The sequence below is a fragment of the Mesocricetus auratus genome, unplaced genomic scaffold (assembly GCF_017639785.1).
Source record: "Mesocricetus auratus isolate SY011 unplaced genomic scaffold, BCM_Maur_2.0 Super-Scaffold_100010, whole genome shotgun sequence".
NCBI lineage: Eukaryota > Metazoa > Chordata > Mammalia > Rodentia > Cricetidae > Mesocricetus > Mesocricetus auratus.
In genome coordinates, this window is record NW_024429194.1 from 49,065,002 (window position 1) to 49,087,063 (window position 22,062).

The 22,062-nt window shown below is 42.9% G+C and overlaps 1 protein-coding gene across 2 annotated transcripts; it reads right to left on the bottom strand.

Annotated features, from left to right (window-relative positions):
* Window positions 1-1,257: 1,257 nt before the first annotated feature.
* Bzw1 (basic leucine zipper and W2 domains 1) lies at window positions 1,258-17,466 on the bottom strand. 2 transcript variants are annotated; one of them, XM_040753579.1, is made up of 12 exons: window positions 17,325-17,466; window positions 16,264-16,337; window positions 12,277-12,453; window positions 10,544-10,638; window positions 9,109-9,174; window positions 8,383-8,518; window positions 6,991-7,100; window positions 6,727-6,897; window positions 5,481-5,627; window positions 4,705-4,843; window positions 4,152-4,274; window positions 1,258-3,535 (listed from the first exon to the last, which is right to left on the bottom strand). In XM_040753579.1, exons 2-12 carry the CDS (start codon window positions 16,325-16,327, stop codon window positions 3,504-3,506), a joined length of 1,260 nt encoding a protein of 419 aa, XP_040609513.1. In that variant the 5' UTR covers window positions 16,328-16,337; window positions 17,325-17,466; the 3' UTR covers window positions 1,258-3,503. The 2 variants fall into 2 exon arrangements, with proteins under 2 accessions (XP_040609513.1, XP_040609512.1); XM_040753578.1 differs by lacking the exon at window positions 17,325-17,466 and adding an exon at window positions 16,910-17,010.
* Window positions 17,467-22,062: the final 4,596 nt, after the last annotated feature.

A 22,062-nucleotide genomic window follows, 5' to 3' on the forward strand; every position in this document is an offset into this window, starting at 1 on the left:
ACCTGAGTTCAATTCCCAGCAACCACATGGTGACTCACAACCACCTTGAAGGAGATCTGGTGCCCTCTGCTGGCATGCAGAAGATTGTATAATAAATAAATAAAATATTTTTTAAAAAGCCGGGCGTTGGTGGCGCACGCCTTTAATCCCAGCACTCGGGAGGCAGAGGCAGGCGGATCTCTGTGAGTTTGAGGCCAGCCTGGTCTACTGAGCAAGTTCCAGGACAGCCTCCAAAACAATACAGAGAAACCCTGTCTCGAAAAACCAAAAAAATAAAATAATAATATTAAGAAAATAATTATGAGACAGTCAATAAGAAACCTGAGCCATCAGCCAAACAGTTTATAATTAATATTTGGGACTAAATGGCTATGGACTAGACAGGACAGAAACTGTTCACAGGCCAAGAGTTTGTTTGTTATGTTTTCGAGACAAAGTTTTTCTGTGGCTTTGAAGGCTGTCCTGGAACTCACTTTGTAGACCAGGCTGGTTCTGAACTCACAGAGATCTGCCTGCCTCTGCCTCCCGATTGGTGGCACATTCCTTTAATCCCAGCACTCGGGAGGCAGGAACAGACGGATCTCTGAGTTGGAGGCCAACCTGGTCTGTCTACAGAGTTCCAGGACAGCCTCCAAAACAATACAAAGAAACCCTGTCTCTAAAAACCAAAACAAAAAAACCGAATCTTACTGGCATTGTCCACACTTTGAAATGGAAACCTATAGGATTTTTAATAAGTTTTGCTCATTAGAAGGAAGTCAGATGATTCAATGATAAATCTACCATCAGGTAAAGGGCCTGTTTGACGATGGGTATGGTATATGTATATTTGATCCCAGTACTGGGGACGAAGAGCAGAGTTCAAGCCAGACAGGACTAGCCTCAAACTTGCAGCAAGTCTATTGCCTTTTTCTCCACCTGATTGCAGATATGAACCACCTCATCTGCCTTCAAGAATCTGCAGAGCCCTACAAAGCCCCGAGGCCAAGGGAAAAAATGCTTTGCCTGGTGCTAAGGTACAGATCACCATTGGGAGGTGATTCATAGATCATGAATTGCCCATTACAGGCAACTACACAGGTGACTAAGGCAGGAGGATTGAAAGTGTACACACAGCCTGCCTGGGCAACAGTAGTAGTTCAAAGCTACCCTGAGTATCTTAATGAGACCATCTCAAAGTATCAATGGTAAGTTCATTCTTAAGAGGACATAAAAACACTCTTACTCATCCCATGTATAAAACACAGACACAGTATATAGTGTATCTATATTAAAATTTATTGGGGTGCTATTGGGAAAAGGGTTCTGGTACGTTGATAATGAAAAGCTTGAACACTGCTGTTAACTTCTTGGTCACATGCATTTCCCCTCACCACCATCATTATGCCAAATAAAATATGTGGCATTTTGGTATCTGAAGATTTTATAAGAACAATATTTCTAGGACAGTAAAATCCTAGTAAGGTGACACTTATCAGTTCTAAATACATAGTATAGTATAGTAAGACTAAAAGTCTTAGAAATGGACACCAAGTTAGGAAGTCAACCAACAGTTGCCCATCATGATTAAAAGCAGTTTTAACATCTCTAGTAGGAATTACATATTGGAGGCCATCCATAGTTTGGCATTTAAATTCAAAATGAGAATCATTTTATAAATTGCTCCCTTTCTTCACATTATATTCACAGGTGCCTTACCCATGTACTATTATAATAAGTAAACACTATTGTGTATGAAGGGAAAAAAATCTATGATCAAAGATCATATGTAGTTCTGGAAGACTCCACACTCTTTCACTATACACAGTATATAATAAACAGGGTGCGTTTTGTAGGTAGTAACATGCAAAGATCTGGTTGTAGAAATGGCAATGTAGTTTCAGCTACATTGGAATCTGTGAGGAGGTGTTTAGTCTGAGGTGGAAGGATGAATTGGTGATGCTTATACAGTAGACACCTGAAAGCACAACATACAGCACACCACTAGGTCAATGGCATTTGTGGGGGGTGGGGGTGCGGATAAAAAAAAGACTGATCTATAAAACCTAAATGTAAGGATGGACTTTATTTTTAAAAAAAAATTCTTTAGGACTACAAATTACAAAGGAAAAGCAGATCACTACACAGAATCTAATGAGTACATTTGCCTGTGCATAAAACTTTATCAAAATCATTCATTTTACAAATTCACCCCACCCATCAATGTTTTCGCTATAATGCTCAAGGCTACTAAACCTTTATTTCAAATTATATTACATGTTATTCTCTCAAGATAAGCTTTAAATACCAAATTATTGGCTTCTAAGAATGGCACCTTCAAAATGGGCAATTTCCACAAAGTCTCTGGTGGCATTATTCTAGAATATTTTCTTCTACCAATTAAGAAACTTTCAAAATGTTTACTTTTAACCTTTCCAAAAAGGTGGCTACATTTTTCCCCCTACCAACTACAAATAGATAACAAAAAGAAAAGCTATGAAAAAGGCAGCCATTAAAATAAATGGAATAATCTTTTAAAGGAAGTATTTGGCTCATGGCAATTAAAAAAGAAAAAAGAAAAGAAAAAAATGACAACTAGGGTATGTTACTAGGTGTTTGAATATAGCAAAATGAAGCCAGGCCCAGACAACAAGTGGGAGATGGCTATGACTTCCTGTGACCTCACAACAGGAAAGGGAGTTGTGTTTAGATCCTGTTAGAACATGCTCACCCGAAACACTCCCAACAATCTCACGGGTTAGTGACTCACAGTCCTTTGGGAACCCTTTCCTCACAGCCTAGCTGTGTCCTGAGTAGAATGTTTGTATGAAGAGTATCTACTTTATCCACCTGGAAAGATACAAATGAACACACAACTTTCTAGGAATAAGCTAAGTTTTCTTCTTCCTACCTCTGCCATGTGTGAGTTCTTAACTCAAGTTTGCTCTCTAGAAAGCAAACAACACCAGGGATTAAAAGTACAATAAAATGCTCACATGGTCCAAACACTCCGGATTCATGTTATAGATTCAATTGTGTACAGGATTTTCACTGATGAACAGGGCTCTGGACATACTAAATTATCACACAAATCATTGCCTTTTGAGATTTTGGATACTTTTACAGTTTAATTTGCAAACAGAATTTTTTGTAACAAATTATTTTTAACCAAATCATATCTTGAAAACGGTTTATATAGAAAACCCAGGGAATAAAGTTAACTGCTCATTGCTGAAGGCCTTACATCACATTATTACAGTAGAAAATACAGGAGGTAGAAGGTAACTGACAAATCAATGACATCAGATTCAGTTCTACAGCCCCTGCAGCTCCTTACACACGGCTTCAGAAACCAAACCCACCGTTTCCAGGAACCATAAAAACAGTTAAAATAAAAATTGCCATGAAAGCCCTTATATCATGCTTGATATAGGGAGGTAGGAAGATGTAAGAACCAGGACACATGAGACATGACATTTTATCTACAACTCCTGTTTGCTTTACTGAGGATGTTGTTTCAAAATTCAGTCACCTTCTTCACCTTCAGACTCCGATTCTAGGAAAGAGTTTGGAAAAGTCAAAGGTCATTTCAGGAAGCCAGTTTCCATTATTTGAAACTTTACACTAATATTAACTGAAAACAACTACACATTTGCAAATCTCAAAAATTTCAATTTCCCTACTGATTCCAGCCCCACCCATAATGGGGCTGGAAAGCTCATGGTCAGCCCATGGCAAGTTCATGGTTAGCCCACAATAAGAGCACAATAAGCCCACAGGAAGATCTAACCGGTTTGATCTCTGTTAAAAGGAAAAGTTGTTCCCACGTGAAGATCACACCCATACACAATGAAACCCTAAAAAATGTTATAATCATTAAAGTCTAGTTTCCCTTCTTGGCTTAAAGAAAAGACTATAGGTAATAGAATGAACAGAAAATCTCCCCAGATATGGAGTGGCAACAGGCTGAAAGAAATTTATGTGGAGATTTATCAATGTCATATTAAAACCAATTTCTAGAAGGTGAACTATACCTGCAATCCTAGCAAAGGCAAGGGAACAGTTACAAGTTCAAAGTCATTTAGGGCTACACCATGTCTTGTCTAAAAAGACAACAAAAGCCAAATGCTACATCCCCAATTTCCACGTATTCTACACAGAGGAAGACTTACCCTCTTCAGCATTTTTGAGCCATTCTACAAACTTCTTCATCTGCTCAAGGAAGACACTTTTCCCCTTTGCAACATGTGCATCTTTATACCACTTCAGAATGGGCTCTTCACTCAGGACTTCAGCTACAAACAATGCCATTTAGATTAGAAATCTGAATATAATCTTTCTACCACCTATGTACAAATGCCTACTTAGCACCTGGGTTGTTGTTCTGTGAGGATAAGGGTGGAGTGGGGAAGAGATAGATTCTCACTTGTGGATTTATTTAATCTGTAAACAGGCTTCACAGATGTTCTAATAGCAATGTACCAAGTAAAAACACCCAATTCTGTAAGGTGTGGGGAAACACACCTCTGATCCCAGCACTATACCTGGGAGGCAGAGGCAGGTGCATCTTTCTGTAAGTTCCAGGTCAGTCAACACAACAGTGAGAGCCCATCTCAAACACTAACAGAACCACAACCCTCAATTTAAGCACAGACAAAGGTTCCACTTTGTGACTATGGGGCGCTCATGTCCAGACACTCCTTACTCACAAGACTGAAGATTTACCTTTATAAAAAAGCACCACTATTTTCTGGAAGGCTTTCATGAAGTGAATGTTGTCATAGCAGTACTCCTGAATCTTCAGTAACAGGGTCAGCTCAGACTGACCCTGGGTAGTAAAGGCAGCGAGCAGAGGGCTGTATTGCTTTTAAAAGAACAAAGGGCTTACTTACTACGATGGTCATCCTTTACAAAATTCTCACAACACAGGACGCAACTCCTTGTTACCACAGTGAGTTAATCAGTTCATTGAAAATCAGGAATAAAAAACAGTAGAGCAGAAAAATCTACTAGACTCCATTCAGGTAAGTATACTTCAGTGGGACAAGAAAAAAACCTCCCATTTTCCCTCACCAGTACCAAGTCCGAGGCTTAAATTACTTTTAAACATTATTTTTAATTATGAACTGGATAAAAGCCAACTCAGTCTTAAAAGCATTATCAACACTAATTTCTGCTTACTGGTAGATTATCTCCAGCATCACAAATGTGGTAATTCCTTTAGACCAGTGGTTCTCAACTCTCCAAATGTTGTGACCCTTTTAATACAATTCCTCATGTCGTGGTGAGCTTCAACCATAAAACTATGTTACTACTTCATAACTGTAATTTTGCTACTGTTATGAATCGTAATGCAATATCTGTGTTTTCTGATCATCTTAGGTGACCCTGTGAAAGGGGTCACGACCCACAGATTGAGAACTGTCTTAGACAAATACCTCCTGGCAGTCCCCACGTCCCACCGTGTGACAGTTTGTTCTCCCGAGGAACAACCCCACTACCTTCAAGTGCTTGATGGCTTGTTCTGCTACAAGCTCCTCTTTTTTGTTCCATTCCACGGTGCTCATCACACTTGACCAGACTATCCCAATGACAACTGGCTCTGGGATATTATTTTTTTTCATCTCCTCCTTGACATACAAAATTATCTGCAAAATAATGCAAACTTAGTAACAGAAGCTATTTTTTATCATAAACATACTTTACACATCAAACTAGACATTTTATAAAAATTAACATCAAATTTAGGTGGGAGGCAGAGGCATGGGGATCTCTGAGTTCAAGACCAGCACGGTCTACAAGAGCTAGCTGCAGGACAGCCTCCAAAGCCACAGAGAAACCCTATCTGAAAAACAAAACAAACACAACAAAAACAACAACAAAAAACATAGACATTTTACAAAAGCATAAAAGTCCTTTCTTCCAGAGGACATGGGATCAATTCCCAGCACCCACAAGGCAGCTCACAACTGTAATTCTAGTTCCAAGGGACTTGACACCCACTGTAAAACACCAATGCACATAAAAGTAAATAAGACATACATAAAAAATTTAAGAGCCGGTGCTGGAGATGGCTTAGAGGTTAAGAGCACTGCTTGCTCTTCTAGGTCCTGAGTTCAATTCCCAGCAACCACATATAGTGAGATATGGTGCCCTCTTCTGGAGAGCTGATATATGTGCACTCAGAACACTGTGCACATAATAAATTGTGACAGGTAGGTAGGTAGATAGATTTAAAAGCCTTTCCAACCAGGCATCATGGTGCATGCCTTTAACCCCAGCAATTCCTGAGGCAGAGGCAGGTGGAGTTCTGAATTTGACGACAACGTGCTCTATAAAGAGCCCATGACTAAAATAAGCAAGCAAGCATGCAAACAAAGCCTTTCCACATACAAGCAGAAAACCATTGCCACAGGATAAAACCTTTACTTTTAATATACAAACTGGTGTAGGCTCAACATTGATTCCCCAGCCCCACAAGGTGGGAGATCTGTGTACAAATGCCCATTCTCTATCTTTAAGTAAGTGTAAAAACCACCAAAACAAAACTGGCTCTAAACTAAAAACATCTGTCCGTACAAAATCTTCAAAGGCAATGAGTAAAACAAACTGTAACTCCAGTTCCAAGGGCAATGAGCCTCCTCTTTTGACCCACTGGAGCACCAGGTACTCACTCATGGGACACAGTCTTGTATGCAAGTGAAACAGACATGCATCAAAGAAAGAATGGTTTACACATCAGCTTACGTCCTTGAAGGGATCCCCGCGGGACATCTGCTCCTGAAGCTCCTTCTGGAGCTCCTTCCGTGCCCCAATGGTCTGCTGGTTGCGGACATATTCCGAAAGCTCTTTCAAGCCTGCCTCAGTGAAATACTTGGTGAAGTGCTCCACGCTTTGCTTATTGGCAGGGAACAGCTCCTGAAAGAACAATTGGTTAGATGGTCTTCCCACCAAATGAAAGAAGGGTTTTCAGACTAAAAGACACGAAATTTTAGGAGGAAAGGTACGAACCATCAGTCTGTTGTCCATGCTGACTTTCCGGAGACTTGCAGCCACTGCATTGATGTCTTTTTCATTTATCCATGATTTAAAGAGCTTTACAGCAAATGCTGCTGAAACCCCTGTAAAGGAAAGAAGCTCATCTAACAGAAGTACATACCTCAAGTCCAGCCAAACTGTCTACTTCCCTGTGCCAATGTGATCATTTCAATGCAAGCAAGCAAGCCCTATATAGTCTGTCACTTGCTAATCTTAAATTACCAATCTAATCACAGTTGAGAATTTATATGCTAACCAGTGCTAGTATTAAAGGGACCACACATTCCCAGCAAGGAAGGCATTTAGAAAATGACTGTAGGGGTTGGGGCTAAGGCTCAGTTGGTAGAGCACTTGCCTTAACCCCTGGGTTTCTTCAGTTGACAGGAGTCTGAGTTCCTCTGGATTTCTCATTTTAGTACATATAATCATACGTGCTTCAACCTGGATATGTGCTGTACTCTAAAGACATACCCCAAACTTGGATGCTAAAGGTATGAAGCAAGTGTCCACTAAATTGGAATACTTAAAAACTTTTCTTTTGACGGGCGGTGGTGGCGCACGCCTTTAATCCCAGCACTCGGGAGGCAGAGGCAGTCGGATCTCTGTGAGTTCGAGGCCGGGCTGGACCGATAGCCTCCAAAACAATACAGAGAAACCCTGTCTCGTAAAAACCAAAAAACAAACAAACAAACAAACAAAAAAACCAAAAAACAAAAAACTTTTCTTTTAAAGTGGCTGGACAGATGGCTGGTTGGCTCAATGGTTAAGAGCAGTTGGTTCAATGGTTAAGAGGACCTGAGTTCAGATCCCAGCACCTACATAAAATAGTTTATAGTTAATAGTCAACTCTAGTTCCTGGAAACCCAACTTTCTCTTCTAGCATCCAGGATTCCTGCATGCATGTGGTGTACATAAACTCACAAACAGATAAAAACAAATCTTAAAATATTTTTTGAGACAAGTTTTGTTATATTGTTTATTCTGATACCAAATTCCCAATATTCCCACCTCAGACTCCAAAATGATATAATTCAGGTTTACACAACCATGCCTAGTTCTTAGAACTCACTAGAGGGCCATAGGTGACTGGGAAACACTTTAGTTGGTAAGACGTACACTTTGCAAACATGAGGACAGGAGCTAACTTCCAGAACTCCTGTTGAAGGAGGAGGAAGAAAGATCAAGCTTGATAGTGTCACATGTAATTTCAGCACTAAGGGACATGGAGACAGATGACTTCCTCAGGTCTAGTGACCAGCCAGCCCAACCTACTCAGTGAGTCCAAACACCCAGCGCGCGCGCGTGCGCGCGTACACACACACACACACAGTAAACCATGCTTTTACATCAATTCAAGCTAATTACCTTCTTTAACCAAATTCTCATTATAAAGGCTGTTAAGAATGGATGCATTAAGTGTTCCATTAGCCAAAAGAACCCCAGTCAACATAGCGAGCTTGTTCCTCTCCGACTCTGAAAATCCCTTTAGGAAGAGCAATAACTGTAAAAGTAAAAAATTAGGGTTAAAAAGAGCACTTGCATTATGCTAAAAGTAATAAAACAAACCACATTCAGCTCTGGGGTCCAAACATTCATGTTTTTATCTCATTAACCCAGTGGTCTTGAGCAAATTACTTCATATCTGTATCTTGGTTTCATTACATATTAAATATGAACAATAAAACTCACCTATGGGGTTTTTATTAGTACTGAAGAGTTAGATAGAGCCCGATATATTGTTTTGCTGCTGCATTCATTTATGAATATTTGGCATCAGGACTCAAACACAAGCAATCTCTCAGGCTCTGGCCCTTTCTCTTTCCAAACAATCCCTAGATTTGCCATTTGTTTCAACACAACACTAAGTGACAATGTGTGCATTTCAAGTATTTCAGCAAACTAAGTGATATTCTCCCCAAACTATATTTCAATAGCAGTCTCCTTAAACATCTAAAACAACAACTAAGAAGTGGCTGAATTGGAACTTAACATTTCCCTATCTGCTCCTTTCTCTTTCTACTCTGGGGCCACAGACTGAATGCTTGGTCTTGCACATGCTAAGTACATACCACACCCAACTCCTCCTCATACCTTTTTAACTTCATCTTCAAAACCTTTCTCCAGGTATTTGTAGCGCCTTATTAACTTGTTAAAAACCTAGAAGAAGATCAATGTCATTTCTAGAAGTGAAGAGGACTCTCCACTGGATAATCTCACCACATATTGAAAATATGAACATTTAATAGTCACTTCTCAACAACCTTATCACTTTACAATAAATAAAGAATAATTAGTTATTGTTCAAGTATCAGTAAGATCCTAAGACACAGCCCTATTTTTCTTGCACACAGATACCAAATCCCAGGTTAGGTACATTAAATTCTTTGCTTACAAGAAGTAAAAATTTAACTATGAAGCTGAATAAGGTAATGAAGCTTTCAGTACTGGGAAAGCTAAGGCATGAGGGTTACTTAAGTAGTTCAAAACTAGGTTGGACTACAAAGTAGAGTTCCAGGCCAGCCTGACTCAATGAAAAGAATGTCTACCGAATAGCTCAATATGGCAATCACAATAGAAAACTAACTTTTCTGTTCATCTTAGCTTTTTTTTAGTCACAGTCTCCCTATAAGTAGCACAAGTCAGTCTGCCTCAACTCTGAGATTTTCCAGGGCCAGTTTCCTGAGTATGGGACGACAGGCATGAATTACTACATCCAGCTTAGCATCTTCCTTGTGTGGAGGTGGGATAGAGAACTCAAACATGTTCATGTAGTCTAGGCTGCAAGTGAACATACAGTACCCAAGGATGACCTTGAATTCCCCATCTTCCTGCCTCAATTTCTCAAGTGCTGGGGTCATAGAAATCTGATGCCCAATCTAGCTTACTGCCCCCCTTTTTTGGGGGGGTGTTGAGACAGGGTTTCTCTGTGGAGCCATGGCTGTCCTCAAACTCAGATTTGCCTGCCTTTGTCTTCAGAAGAGGGTTGGAATTAAAGGTGTGTACCACCACTGCCCATCTGCAATACGTATTGCCTTTGTTAAAGAGAATTCCAGAGAAACAAATCTAGGTGCTGAAGAGTTAACTCAGTGGTTAAGATTATCCACTGCTGTTTTAGAAATTTGGTTCCCAGAAATAACAATGAACAAGCTAACAACTTCCTGTTACTATGGATTCAGAAGATCTGATGCCTCTGGGCACAACCCACAATATTTTCTTTCTCCCCAAAAGAGGGAAAAGAGCAAAGGCTGGGTTTACTGAGGAAGACAGATCTCTCTGAGTTTGACAAGGCTACACACTGAGACACTGTATCAAAAACAAACAACAAAAAAAAAACCAAAATCAAACAAACAAAACCCCCAAACCATGGCAGATTTATTTTTTTATATTCTGAAGTTTCTAATCTATCATATTTCATTAAGACCTAAACCCTTAAAACTTAAACTTTCTACCTGCAACCCACAAAAAGCAGAACATCCCTTGGATACTCCCCAGATTGCTGGGAGGTATGATGGACAGTTTCGCTTACCTGAGCAAATGCTTGCATGGTCTCTAGGTCTTCTTGTGCTGCAAACACACAGACATCTGTGCGCATCATGTCATCTGCCAGTGTACCCCCTGGGGCTAAGAAATATTTAACAGTAAATTCCCAGTGACCGTCATCTTAAATGGATGACCATTTCAGCTTTACATACTAATAAGGATTTATTAGTATGCAAAATAAAATAGTAACACTCTAAGATGAAGTAAAATCCAAATGGCCAGATGGCTCAGTATAAATAAAATGAATAATTTGCATAACAATCAAGAGATTCAGTGAGTAAAGATGCTTGCCTCCAAATCTTTGGGAACCTTTAATATTTACTAAATACGCCTAAATAGATACATGCATATACAAAATAAACATAAAAATGTTTGGTGAAAAAACTCAATGAATCAACCATTTAATACTGCTGAACAGGTCAAGTAGAGGTGTTCAGACCTGGTTTTGATTATATTCAACACAGAAAAAGTAACTAATTTTAGATTTCCAAGGAGGCTGCATTGTACCTTTAAGGAAAGATCTTGCCACTTAGCCCAGGCTGCCTGAACTTATTTTCTCCTGAATACTTATATGCCACCACAGGGGGCTCAAAATTCCATTTTTTATATTATAATGTATGAAGAAGGCAAGTTAAGACAAGAGATATTCCCTATATTCAAGGTTAGGCTGAGCTACATTCAAGTGAGACCTTATCTTAAAAAAAAGAAGTTGCTGGGTATGCGAAATCTGCAGAGTATCGACCAAGTACGACACCACTGTGTTAATAAGCATTAAAGCTGTACAATAGGCGTTGGTGGTGCACGCCTTTAATCCCAGCACTTGGGAGGCAGAGGCAGGAATATGCAAGTTCAAGGCCAGCCTGGTCTATAGAGCAAGTTCTAGGACAGCCTCCAAAGCTACACAGAGAAACCCTGTCTTGAAACATGCCCCCCCAAAAAGTTGTACAATAGATCAGATGTTCATTATACTATTCTCTTTGTTATCTTTGAAAGTTTTTTTGCCTGTTGTGGTGGCCCAAGGTTCTAATCCTAATACTTGGAAGTCACAAGAATCCTCAGCAATGTATCAAATTCAAGGACAGTTAGGGCAACATAAATGAGAACAAGTTCCCCAAAACAAAGGAAAAAAGAAAGAGAAAAAAAGAGGACAAGTTTGGCCAACACAACCTACATGGTGACCTTCATGTCAGCCGAGTTTACACAGGGAAACTATCTCTATGCTGGAGCTTGCTCAGTGGTTAAGTGCACTGGGCTCAATCCCTACCATCCACAAGGCAGCTCTGTTCCAGGGGCTCTGACATGCTCACACAGAAAAACATGCAGGCAGAACACCAATGTACACAAATAAAAATAAAAAACACAACCCAATATAACCAAAACCCATCCCTCTTGCTGCGTTTGTCAAAAGCTCACATTCTGGCTTTTCTATTATCTCTGTATATTTCTTTTGTGCTTTTTTTTACATTTATTTGCTTTTACCTTTTTAAAGATTTATTAATTTATTTATTATGTATACAGTGTTCTGCCTGCATGTATTCCTGCAGGTTAGAAGAGGGCACCAGATATCATACAGATGATTGTGAACCACCATGTTGTTGCTGGGAATTGAACTCAGGACCTCTGGAAGAGCAGCAAGTGCTCTTAACCTGAGTCATTTCTCCAGCCAGTATCTGTATATTTCACTTCCCTTAATTACACCCACAAAACCCAGATACTTACCCAGCATTCCGCCAGCCACCAGAATGTCAAAGAGTGTTTCTGCATAGCGGCGGTAGTCAAGTTTTGCTCCAGAAGCATCAAGAAACTTAGCTACTGCTTCCAAATCAGTACCAGTTTCAGTTAAGCCTTGAATAATACAGTCTTGAAACTGAGTAGGGTCAAACCTCTCTTTTTCATCTGGAGGGAGAAAAACAAAAAAAGTTATCGAAGATGGGTCAACCAGAAGGTAAGACCACCTACTGAGTTTCATTTAATAGCTGGAAAAAGGCAAGTTTCCAAGACTTGGAACAAGTGGGCTTGACAGGACAAAGATTAGACGCACCCCAGTATCCCTCCTGCAAGCCCAAGGCAGGATGACTACCATGGCTACTCCACCTCTGCAAGCTAAATTGCTGGACTTCCTGCTCCCACTGTCACCAAACTGCTCTAATGAACGAACACTAGATCAGCCATGGTGGTACAAGCCTTTTATTCCAACACTAGGAAGGCAGAGGCAGGTGGACCTGAGTTCCAGGCCAGCCTGTTATACCTAGTGAGATCCCACCTCAAAAACAAAAACAAAACCCCTTAACATTAACCTTCCTTTCTTTTTTTTTAAGGTTTATTTATTTATTATGTATACAACATTCTGCCTCCATGTATGCCTGCAGGCCAGAAGAGGGCACCAGATCTCATTACTGATGGCTGTGAGCCACCATGTTGTTTGCTGGGAATTGAACCCAGGACCTCTGAAAGAAGTCAGTGCTCTTAACTTCCAAGTCATCTCTCCAGGCCAATATTAACCTTTCTATACCATGTGTACTTTATTCCTCTGAAAATTTGCACTCAAGTTCCCAGTCCCCAGGGTTATAGGTATCTGTCTAAACTTGCACTGCCATGTGCTACAGAACTGAGTACAAACTCCAGTCTTGTATATGCCATGTAAGCACTACTGAGCTACAGTCTAGCCTCAGCTTTACTAGGTTGGTACAGTGTCTTCCTAACTTGTATCCATCTGGACCCAGAGTTCACTGATTTAGCTACGCTGGCTGGGATCCACTGGCCTCTGCCTCTCCATGCTAAATCAGACATGAGCTACTATGCCTGGCTTTTATGTGGGTACCAGGGATCAAATGCAGGTCTTCATGCATGTGTGGCAAGCACTGTACTCAGTTAGCTCTTCAGTGCCTTTTTTTGTTTTGTTTTTGAGACAGGGTCTCATTTGCTTCAGGGTAGCCTAAAACTCACTATGACCTTCAATTTTATGAACCTTCAGCTTCCATAGCTGAAGCTCTGGAACAGATCCTAGGGCTCTATACATGCTAGACAAGCACTCTACCAAACTATATCCCCAGTCCTGTTTTGTTTTTTCTTTTTCTTTTGGTTTTTCCTGAGACAGGGTCTCTACTAGCCCTGGATGTCCTGGAACCCACTATGTAGACCAGGCTGGCCTTGAAATCAGAGACCTGCCCGTCTCAACCTTCAGAGTACTAGGATTAAAGGAGTGTGCCACCATTGCCTGGCTCTATTTTGTGTTTTTTGAGACAAGGTTTTGCTATGTAGCTGTTATGTATGACCATACTACTCTTTTCCAGAAGGGAAATCAGAAAAATTATATAACTGAAAGACTATATAGGCTAGAAGCTCAGAGCATGTGCCCTTAAGTGAAAACACCTGATTGTTAGGCTGGGCATGGTGACACACACCTTTAATCTCAGCACTTAGGAGGCGAAGGCAGGATATGTGAGTTTGAGGCTAGCCTGGTCTACACAGTGAGTTCCAGGACATTCAGGGTTACAGAGACCCTGCCTCAACAAACAAAACCCACAGGAATGAAATCCTAGTTTCCACTACACCCTGTGTATCTGTGCAACTAGTCACTTTCTTTTTTTAAATAGTAAAGGCCCAGTGGATGTATGTGTACCATGTGTGTGCCTGGAGCCTGAGGAGGCCAGAAATGGGTACTGTGTCCCTGACACTGGAGATACAGGCAGATGTGAGCTGTCTGATGTGGATGCTGGGACTCAAACCTAGATAATCTGCAAGAACATCAAGTGCTCTTAATTGCTGAAGCATCTCTTCCAGGACCAAATGAGCCATTTTCAGTATCTACAAATCTTACAAAACAACATGTACCTCATAGTTTCTGTAGTTACTAAATAATACAAGGCAGAAGCACACAGCCTTTACCGATTTGTCTAACTCTTGCATTCTCTAGGGCCTCAGATAGGCAAGTGCTCTGCCACTGATGTGCACCCCAGCCCTTTGATGTCTTGCTTTGTCAATTTATGTTAGATGATGGTATTTGAATTTTCACATTTGTCAGCTGAGGCTAGACAATACTTGATTTTTTTTTATACACTACTAGAGAGAAATTATTTTTACTAAAAGTGTCTTCAAAACTCCCTTAGGTCAAGGCAAACACAGATTACACCCTGAACCAGGAGGCCTTTTTTGGTTTGTTTTACTATTTTTGGGGGGAACCCTAAAGACAGGGCCTTTTGTATCTTGTGCCTGTCTTATAGGCACTCCATTATAGACATATGCCACATTATACCAAGCAAAAAAGACCTTTACGTGGATTTAAGGAAGTGACACTTCCCAGATGCTAATAATAAAAGTTGTTACTATCAATTATATCAAGATGATGCCAAGAAGCATTGGTGGCACACGCCTTTAATCTCAGCACTCAGGAGGCAGAGGCAGGCAGATCTCTGTGAGTTTGAGGCCAGCCTGGTCTACAGAGCAAGTTCTAGGACAGACTCTAAAACAATAGAGAAACCCTGTCTTGAAAAACCAAAAAAAAAAAAAAAAAAAAAAAAAGCTAGGAATCCACCAACACCGAGAATACATTTTTCTTCATTATTGACAAATTAGTTTTAAGAACACTTATTGGCTAAATCTATACCTACAAAGGTATAGAACAAGGCACAAGGGGACTGAGTATGAAGCACAAAAAATACTGTCAAATGTAATCCAAACAATCTATGAGAGGTAGAAGGCCAGAAACAACCAAAGACCAGTAGCTGGCCCAATCTCTATTTCCTCCAAATTACTCCACAGGTTAAGGTTTCATTTTTTGAGACAGTCTCACCACATAGCCCTAGCTGGTCTAGAACTCACTAAACAGACCTCCATTTACTGGCCTCTCCATTGCTAAAATCAAAGATGTGTGCTACCTTGCCTAGCCAATGTGTTCTCAAAGAATACCACTTAAATTTTTGTTTGTTTTTGGTTTTTTTGAGATAGGGTTTTCTGTGTAGCCCTGGCAGTCATGGAACCCCATTTGTAGACCAGGTGTCCTTGAACTCAAGAGATCTGCCTGCCTCTGCCTCCCAAGTGCTGGGATTAAAGACAAAAGTCTAGGTTCAAATTCCCAAATTGAATTGCCAGGAGGAGCTCACGCCTTTAATCTCAGCACTTGAAGGGCACTGGAGGTCAGACTGAGCTACAATCTGAGAATCTTAAAAAAGAAAATTACAATGTGAACTGTATTCTACAATTTCACAAAATTTGATTTTTCTCCCACAGTCCTTTCCAAGACCTAGAGCATATAGACAATCTATCAATGAGCTGCCCTTTCATATACCTATAAAGTCTTGGTGAAACTACTGATTTTAGGAGTGTCCCCTTTGTTTTAGCCTTCTGGGTTCAAACAAACTCTGGCATACGCCTTTAATCCCAGAAGGCAGAGGTAGGCAGATCTCTGTGAATTCAAGGCTACACTAGTCTACAAAATGAGTTCCAGGACAGTCAGAGCTCTTACAGAGAAAACCCATCTTAAACAAACAAACAAACAAGAACCCTATCATTTTAAAACCCCAGCTTTTTCCTTAGTCACTACCTTTCACATTAAAAGGAACACTGATACTTAAAAAGTGAAGACTTGGGAAAACTAGAAACTCAAGTTTCTGTTATTTTCTCTGAGGGCTTAGTAACATGCAGCTGATTGTGAGAGACACCAAGAAACAAAAAGTCTGAAAGGTTAAGGGAGATACAAATATTTACCTCTTTTTCTGGTTTTAAAACGCTGGCCTGATAGCGTTGGTTTTTGCTGCTTTTGATTATTCATAAAAGACACCCTAGGAAAAAGAGAAATAGTGTCTTAAAAGCATCTGTGCCAGTAATTTTAACTTCTAAAACAAAGTATCAAACCTTAAGTCAAAATCACAACTAATCAAACCCAGCACACTTTTAAGTTCACAGACAGCAGAGCCAGTACAGTTTAAGTGTCCCTCTACAAGAACTCCTTATACGAAGTCCTGGAACTACACCTTGATATGACATTACACTGTCACCCTATCTGGTTGGCAAATCGCCTACACAAGCCTAATTGCTCAGCCTCTTCTACACTTGCCCTTGCATCGCCCACTTTTTCTAAGTAACCAGAACTCGGCGTACTATCACGGACCGCCACGAGCTATCTGTCAAAGGGAATCCCTGCTGAACAGCAGCACCGCCTTCACTCCAAAGTGGCGCCTGAGCTTGCACCCTTCCAAGCTGCAAACGCCAGCGCTGGCCGCAAACGCTACAGCCCCAAGCCGCCGCCTCCTCCCCGGGCACGTGTCTCGGCATCCACACCCTTTCCCGTGCCTCCCGCCTCCGAGGGTCCGACTGACGGGCCCTAGCGCGCCGTGGGTCCTTCTCCACTGACCCTGTCGCCTGCGGTGGTGGCCGCCGCGCCGAGCGGACCACAGGCGCCGAGGCGCTGCGCGCCGGGGCCCCCGCCGCCCCGTACATCCGCCCGCCCTCCCGCGAAAGCAGCGGCGGAGGCGGCGGCCGCGGCGGTGGTGGCGGCGGCTGCGCCCCGCCCGCCGAACCCCCCACGCGTACATCACCCAACAGAGGCCGCGGCGGCTTTGTTACCCAGGCCGGCGGGGCGCACACGGGGCGCGCCGCCACCACTCCGGCGCCCCGCGGCCTCGCTCGCCCGCCCGCCCCAGCGGCGGCCCCGGCCACGAATCCAGGCCCCGGGCTCCGCCAGCCCCACCGAACCGCGCCGCCACCCTCACCCTCCGCCGGGCCACGGAGCGCCGCCAATCCCCGGCCCTGCGCCGCACTCGCCTTACCGAATTTAAGGCGAAGAGAAAAGAGCCAGAAATCCCCGAGCTGGCGGCAACTGCGGCGCTGTCTCCTCTGCGACCGGAACTAACGCGAGCAGAAGATGAGGAAGAGGCGCCACCCCCGCCCGGCGGCCTGCTATCGCGAGATTTCTCCCCTGCGCCAGTTCGCACCCGGCCTGCCGGGGACGTGGGGTGGCATTCCCGGTGCCCGAGACCTCAGCGGGGGAAGGACTCTTTATGCCGCTTTGGAGCCATAGGCTGCCCGGACCCTCGTACCACGGAAGCCCATCTGTCTCTCTTCCCCCGCCGCATCCTCCGGCCTCTCCTCTCGGGGCGGGGGTGGAAGGGTGGAGCCGCCCCTCGACCTGGCTCGAGTTGGACCCGTCCGCCCCGGCCCGGGGGTGGGGGCCCTGGGCGGTGTGCGTGGAGGCTGAGCCCGCGGGAGGGCTCTGCTGGGCCACGGCAAGTCCCACCCTGTCTGTCTGGCCCGGATCGTCTGCACTGGCTGGGGTCCCGTCTGAAGCCGGCTGGGCCTCCTTGCTCTGCGGTGCTGAGGGCAAGTCTGACCCCTGCCTGCCACCACGCCTTACAAGCGGTGCTTGTCCCCATACTGCTGGACTGGGGACTTGTTAAAACAGATTGCGAGGCCCCCCCATCCGCAGAGTTTGTAATTGGTTAACTGGTTCTGATGCTGGACCCATAGAATGAGCCTTTTATCACTGAGTCTCCGAGACGCAGGTATTGCCAACGGAGGGGCCACACTCTGAGGACCTTCAGAAGGTGTATTCTTGGGGACATCATATAAAACTGCACCAGCACCCTGTTTGTGCCCTTTTCATCTGCGCCCTCGATCTCCTACCAGAGAAACCCTGAAGTCGGGATTTGTCCTTAAAATCACCTTCCCGTCCCAATCTCCCTTTCTTACCATACATAGCAGTAAAAACCAGCGTATATTTGTTAATCGCCTTCCTAACGCTCTGACCTCTGCCTTCACCTACAGACTTGTACGGAAAATTACTTCTTAGAGTTGTTTCCTGAAGTTATAGAAAAATCCAGGCAATCTTAAGTCTTTGCCCTCCTTGCTTTGTAATATTTAGTGTGTTCCAGGTCTCCTTAGAACCTTGCTCTGGGTATCGGGTTACTCAGTAGCCTGCATTTCCTTTGATCTTCCTTACCCATACATACAAGGTGCCTATGTTCTTGGGGACTTAACGTTTACTGCATTTAAAGGGGTTTCAGATTCACCTCTAAGTCATTAAGATGCTGTTTGTTGGATCTAGGCTCTCTTCCTTTTCAGACTGAAGGAACAGGAAGAACCTGACCTCTTGGAGGTATTACTGCAGGTGGCCAGTGGGACTGAACTTGGGTGGGACCTGGGAAGGCTGCGGGGCATAAGTGGAAAGTGATGCCAGTCAGGGCTCTAAGTCTCCAGCCACCAGCCCTCTGCCGCTTCTCTTGAAGCCTTATTTCATACTCTGTGTCCTAGACTACCATTTCTCCATGTTATTTTGTTTCTGATTTGTTAAGGGTACAATATTTCACTGACTAAAAAGCTGTGTTTGTGTTTTGTGTATGAGACATTCTCCTAAGCCCTGTATTCAGTCCTTTGAATCCTTGAAACTGTCTTGTGACCTTGACACATTGTTAGTCTTACTTTGTTGGGAAAAGAAGGCACCGAGGTCAGTTAACTTGCCCAAGGTCACATAGAACTGTGCTAGCTCAGTAGGAACCCGGCAGTCTGGCTCCACCAGGGTAATGAACTGCCTGCTTAAACTAGAGCTAGAGCCAGAGTTGACAAGGTAGGCCGGCCCATATCCTCATAAAATTTGATCTGCATTTTCCAGATCAAAACCCTGTCTTTTGTCTTTTTTTTTAATATTTTTATTTTGTGAGCATTGGTATTTTGCCTACATGTATGTCTGTGTGAGGGTGTTGGATCCTAGAGTTACGGGTAGTTGTGAGCTGCCATGTGAGTGCTGGAAATTAAAGCCAGGTCCTCTGGAAGAGCAGTCAGTGCTCTTAACCACTGAGCCATCTCTCCAGTTGCCCTGTCTTTGTATTTTAAGACAGGGTCTTGATACGTCACCAAGGCTGTCCTTGAACTGGCAGTCTTCACCAAGCCTAGTTGATTTATGTTTCTGTTCCCCTCAACTAAATGAGGCTTCCTCATAGTTCTCTCTCTCTCTCTCTCTCTCTCTCTCTCTCTCTCTCTCTCTCTCTCTCTCTCTCCCTGCCTCCCTCCCCGCACTCTTCTCCATTTCCAGGCGATCTTCCTAAATGTAGCCCACATTCTCTCTCATCAGTGTTTAAATTCCTTCACACAGGAGTAATTTTTCCACTTTTACCTCCTATACCACGGATAGCTTTTTATTGGATCCTTACTCCATCTCAAGCAGTGGACAATCCTTGATGAAAACTCATACTAAAGCTAAAAAGTTATGTTCATTAAAAATTGAAACATGACTTGGGATATGACTATGTGGGTAAAATGTTTCCCACAGAATATGAGGACTAAAATTCAAACATTTAGAACCCACATAGAAATCGGGTGTTAATGGCAGTTCAGCGCAGAGCAAGTGGAGGAAGGGAGTCCCTGGAGCAGGGTGGCCTGCCAGACAAGCCATGTATTCAAGCTCCATGTTCAGTTGAGAGACTCTGCTTTGCCAAGTGTGATAATGCACTCCTTTAATCCCAGTGTTCAGGAGGCAGAGGCAGGTGGTAGCCTGTGAGGTCCAGGGCAGCCTGATCTACATAGTGTCTTTCAGTCAGCCAGAGTTACACAATGAGACCCTGTCCCCTTTCAGGAGTAAGACTGAGATATCTCAGAAAGTAAAGTAGAAGACCAGGAAAATCCAGCCGTTCAACCTATGCACTTATATACACTCAGGAACATGGGCATGTGCATATGCAAAACACTAAGACATATCCAAATATTCCCTATTACAGAGGCAATCCTGATTCATATTCTTGGGTGGGAGGGAATTGGGTAGGCATGGTAAGCTAGTATGGGGAATATTGTTTATAACTATATTCTCGTAGAAAACCTTCCTGGACAACTCAACTCCATGCATCAGTCAGCCGGGATACATTGTGTCTTCCCTTCTCTTGACAGATACATTCCTCAGATTCTATCGAAATCCTGCCTGCTATATCTAGCTTACCTTAGCTACTGCTTTCCCCACACCTTCCTGAGTGGTGCATCTAATGTGATGCATTCCTTTTCAGAATCCTACTTACTATGTCTTGTTTACCTTAGCTACTGCTTTCCCCACACCTTCCTGAGTGGTGCGTCTAATGTGAATGCATTTCTTGTTTTTCTACGTTGTACTTTGTTTCTGCTATTTCAGCTATGTGTGAAATGGGCTTTTCTCTTAAACCAACAGTCTTGGTGGTAATGGCTGAGTCTTAACTCATTTTAGTGCTGCCTCAGTGAACAGCAGGCAGCACGCCTGGAGACACAGTGAATCTGTAACATCGTATCTTTATTACAACAGCAGACTTTATCCTGGGGAGAAAGAAGGTAACAAAGAAGCTTAAGGGGGAGCTAATTTTCTCATAGGAGAGCTTGAAGAAAGATCTAGAGTTGTTGAGGTAAAGGCACTGCCACCAAGGCTGACGTGAATTCCACTCACGAACCCATGCTGGAAAGAGCTCAGAGATCGTTTTCTGACCTCCACATGCACACTGTGACCACTGCTTGTCCACACACACACTGTAGCAAATTACAAAAAAAGCAAGGTTCCCCCCCCAAAAAAATGTGTAGCATTTAACCATGCCTACTCCAGCATGAAAATGCAGTCTCTGGTAATATATTAGTCACATTCATAACTGTATCTTACACCGTTACTGAAAACTTTAGGGAGTCCCACTTTGGGTGCCATATGTTACCAGGAAAACTGGGGTTCCCTCTTTGGGTTTCTGTAATAAAAGAACTGAAGAATGAAGCTTGGGGACAGTTTTATTAGAGATTAAGAGAAAGCAACAGTCAGCTGCAGGGATGAGAAGGATGAGGCAGAGAGAAAGCCATGCCTTTTGATTAGGCCAACCTGTTCACCAGTAGAGTCTGGCATGGCAAAAGGAGCAGGCTAGCTTAGGGCTACCTAGTAGTGTGTTCTCTATAAGTGGGGCTCCTGGGAAGGAAAAGACACTACCTCATTAAAATGGTAACTATTTCTCCCATCTCTTCAGTATGGCTGCCTTTCTGAGGGTTAGTCTTGGTGATTGACCAGCCCAGCTAGATTAATTCTTTGTTTTTCTTTTTCTTTTTTTGGGGGGGGCGGGGTTCAAGGATTTCTCTGTGTAGCTTTGGAGCCTGTCCTAGTAGAACTCCCTTTATAGACCAGGATGGCTTTGAACTCACAGAGATCTGCTTGTCTCTGCCTCCTGAGTACTGTGATTAAAGGCATGCCTGTGCCACCACCACCTGATGCTTATTTGTTTTTCGGGACCAGATCTCTCTGTGTAGCCCTGGCTGTCCTGGAACTGACTCTGTAGATCAGGCTGACCTTGAACTCACAGAGATCTGCCTGCCTTTGTGCTGGGATTAAAGGCGTGCACCACCATCGCCCAGCACTCTGGATTAATTTTTAAGATAAGAGATAAAGGTTTGTTACATTCACACTAAGGACCAGAAGTAGATTGTATTCTTTTGATCAGGAAGAAGTAGCTTTCTCTTTCTCAGAGATGGGGGAATAGATGTAACCTATTTTTTTGTCTTACTCCTTTTTCTTTGTCTCCTCTTTTC

Coding starts and splice junctions, on each gene's coding strand:
- Bzw1 (XM_040753578.1), bottom strand. CDS start 16,995: ATGTACGGGGCGGCGGGGGCCCCGGCGCGCAGCGCCTCGGCGCCTGTG. Junction 16,338..16,909: donor CCACCACCGCAGGCGACAGG/GTCAGTGGAGAA, acceptor TCTTTTTCCTAG/GGTGTCTTTTATGAATAATC. Junction 9,175..10,543: donor CCATGCAAGCATTTGCTCAG/GTAAGCGAAACT, acceptor ATCTTCTTCTAG/GTTTTTAACAAGTTAATAAG.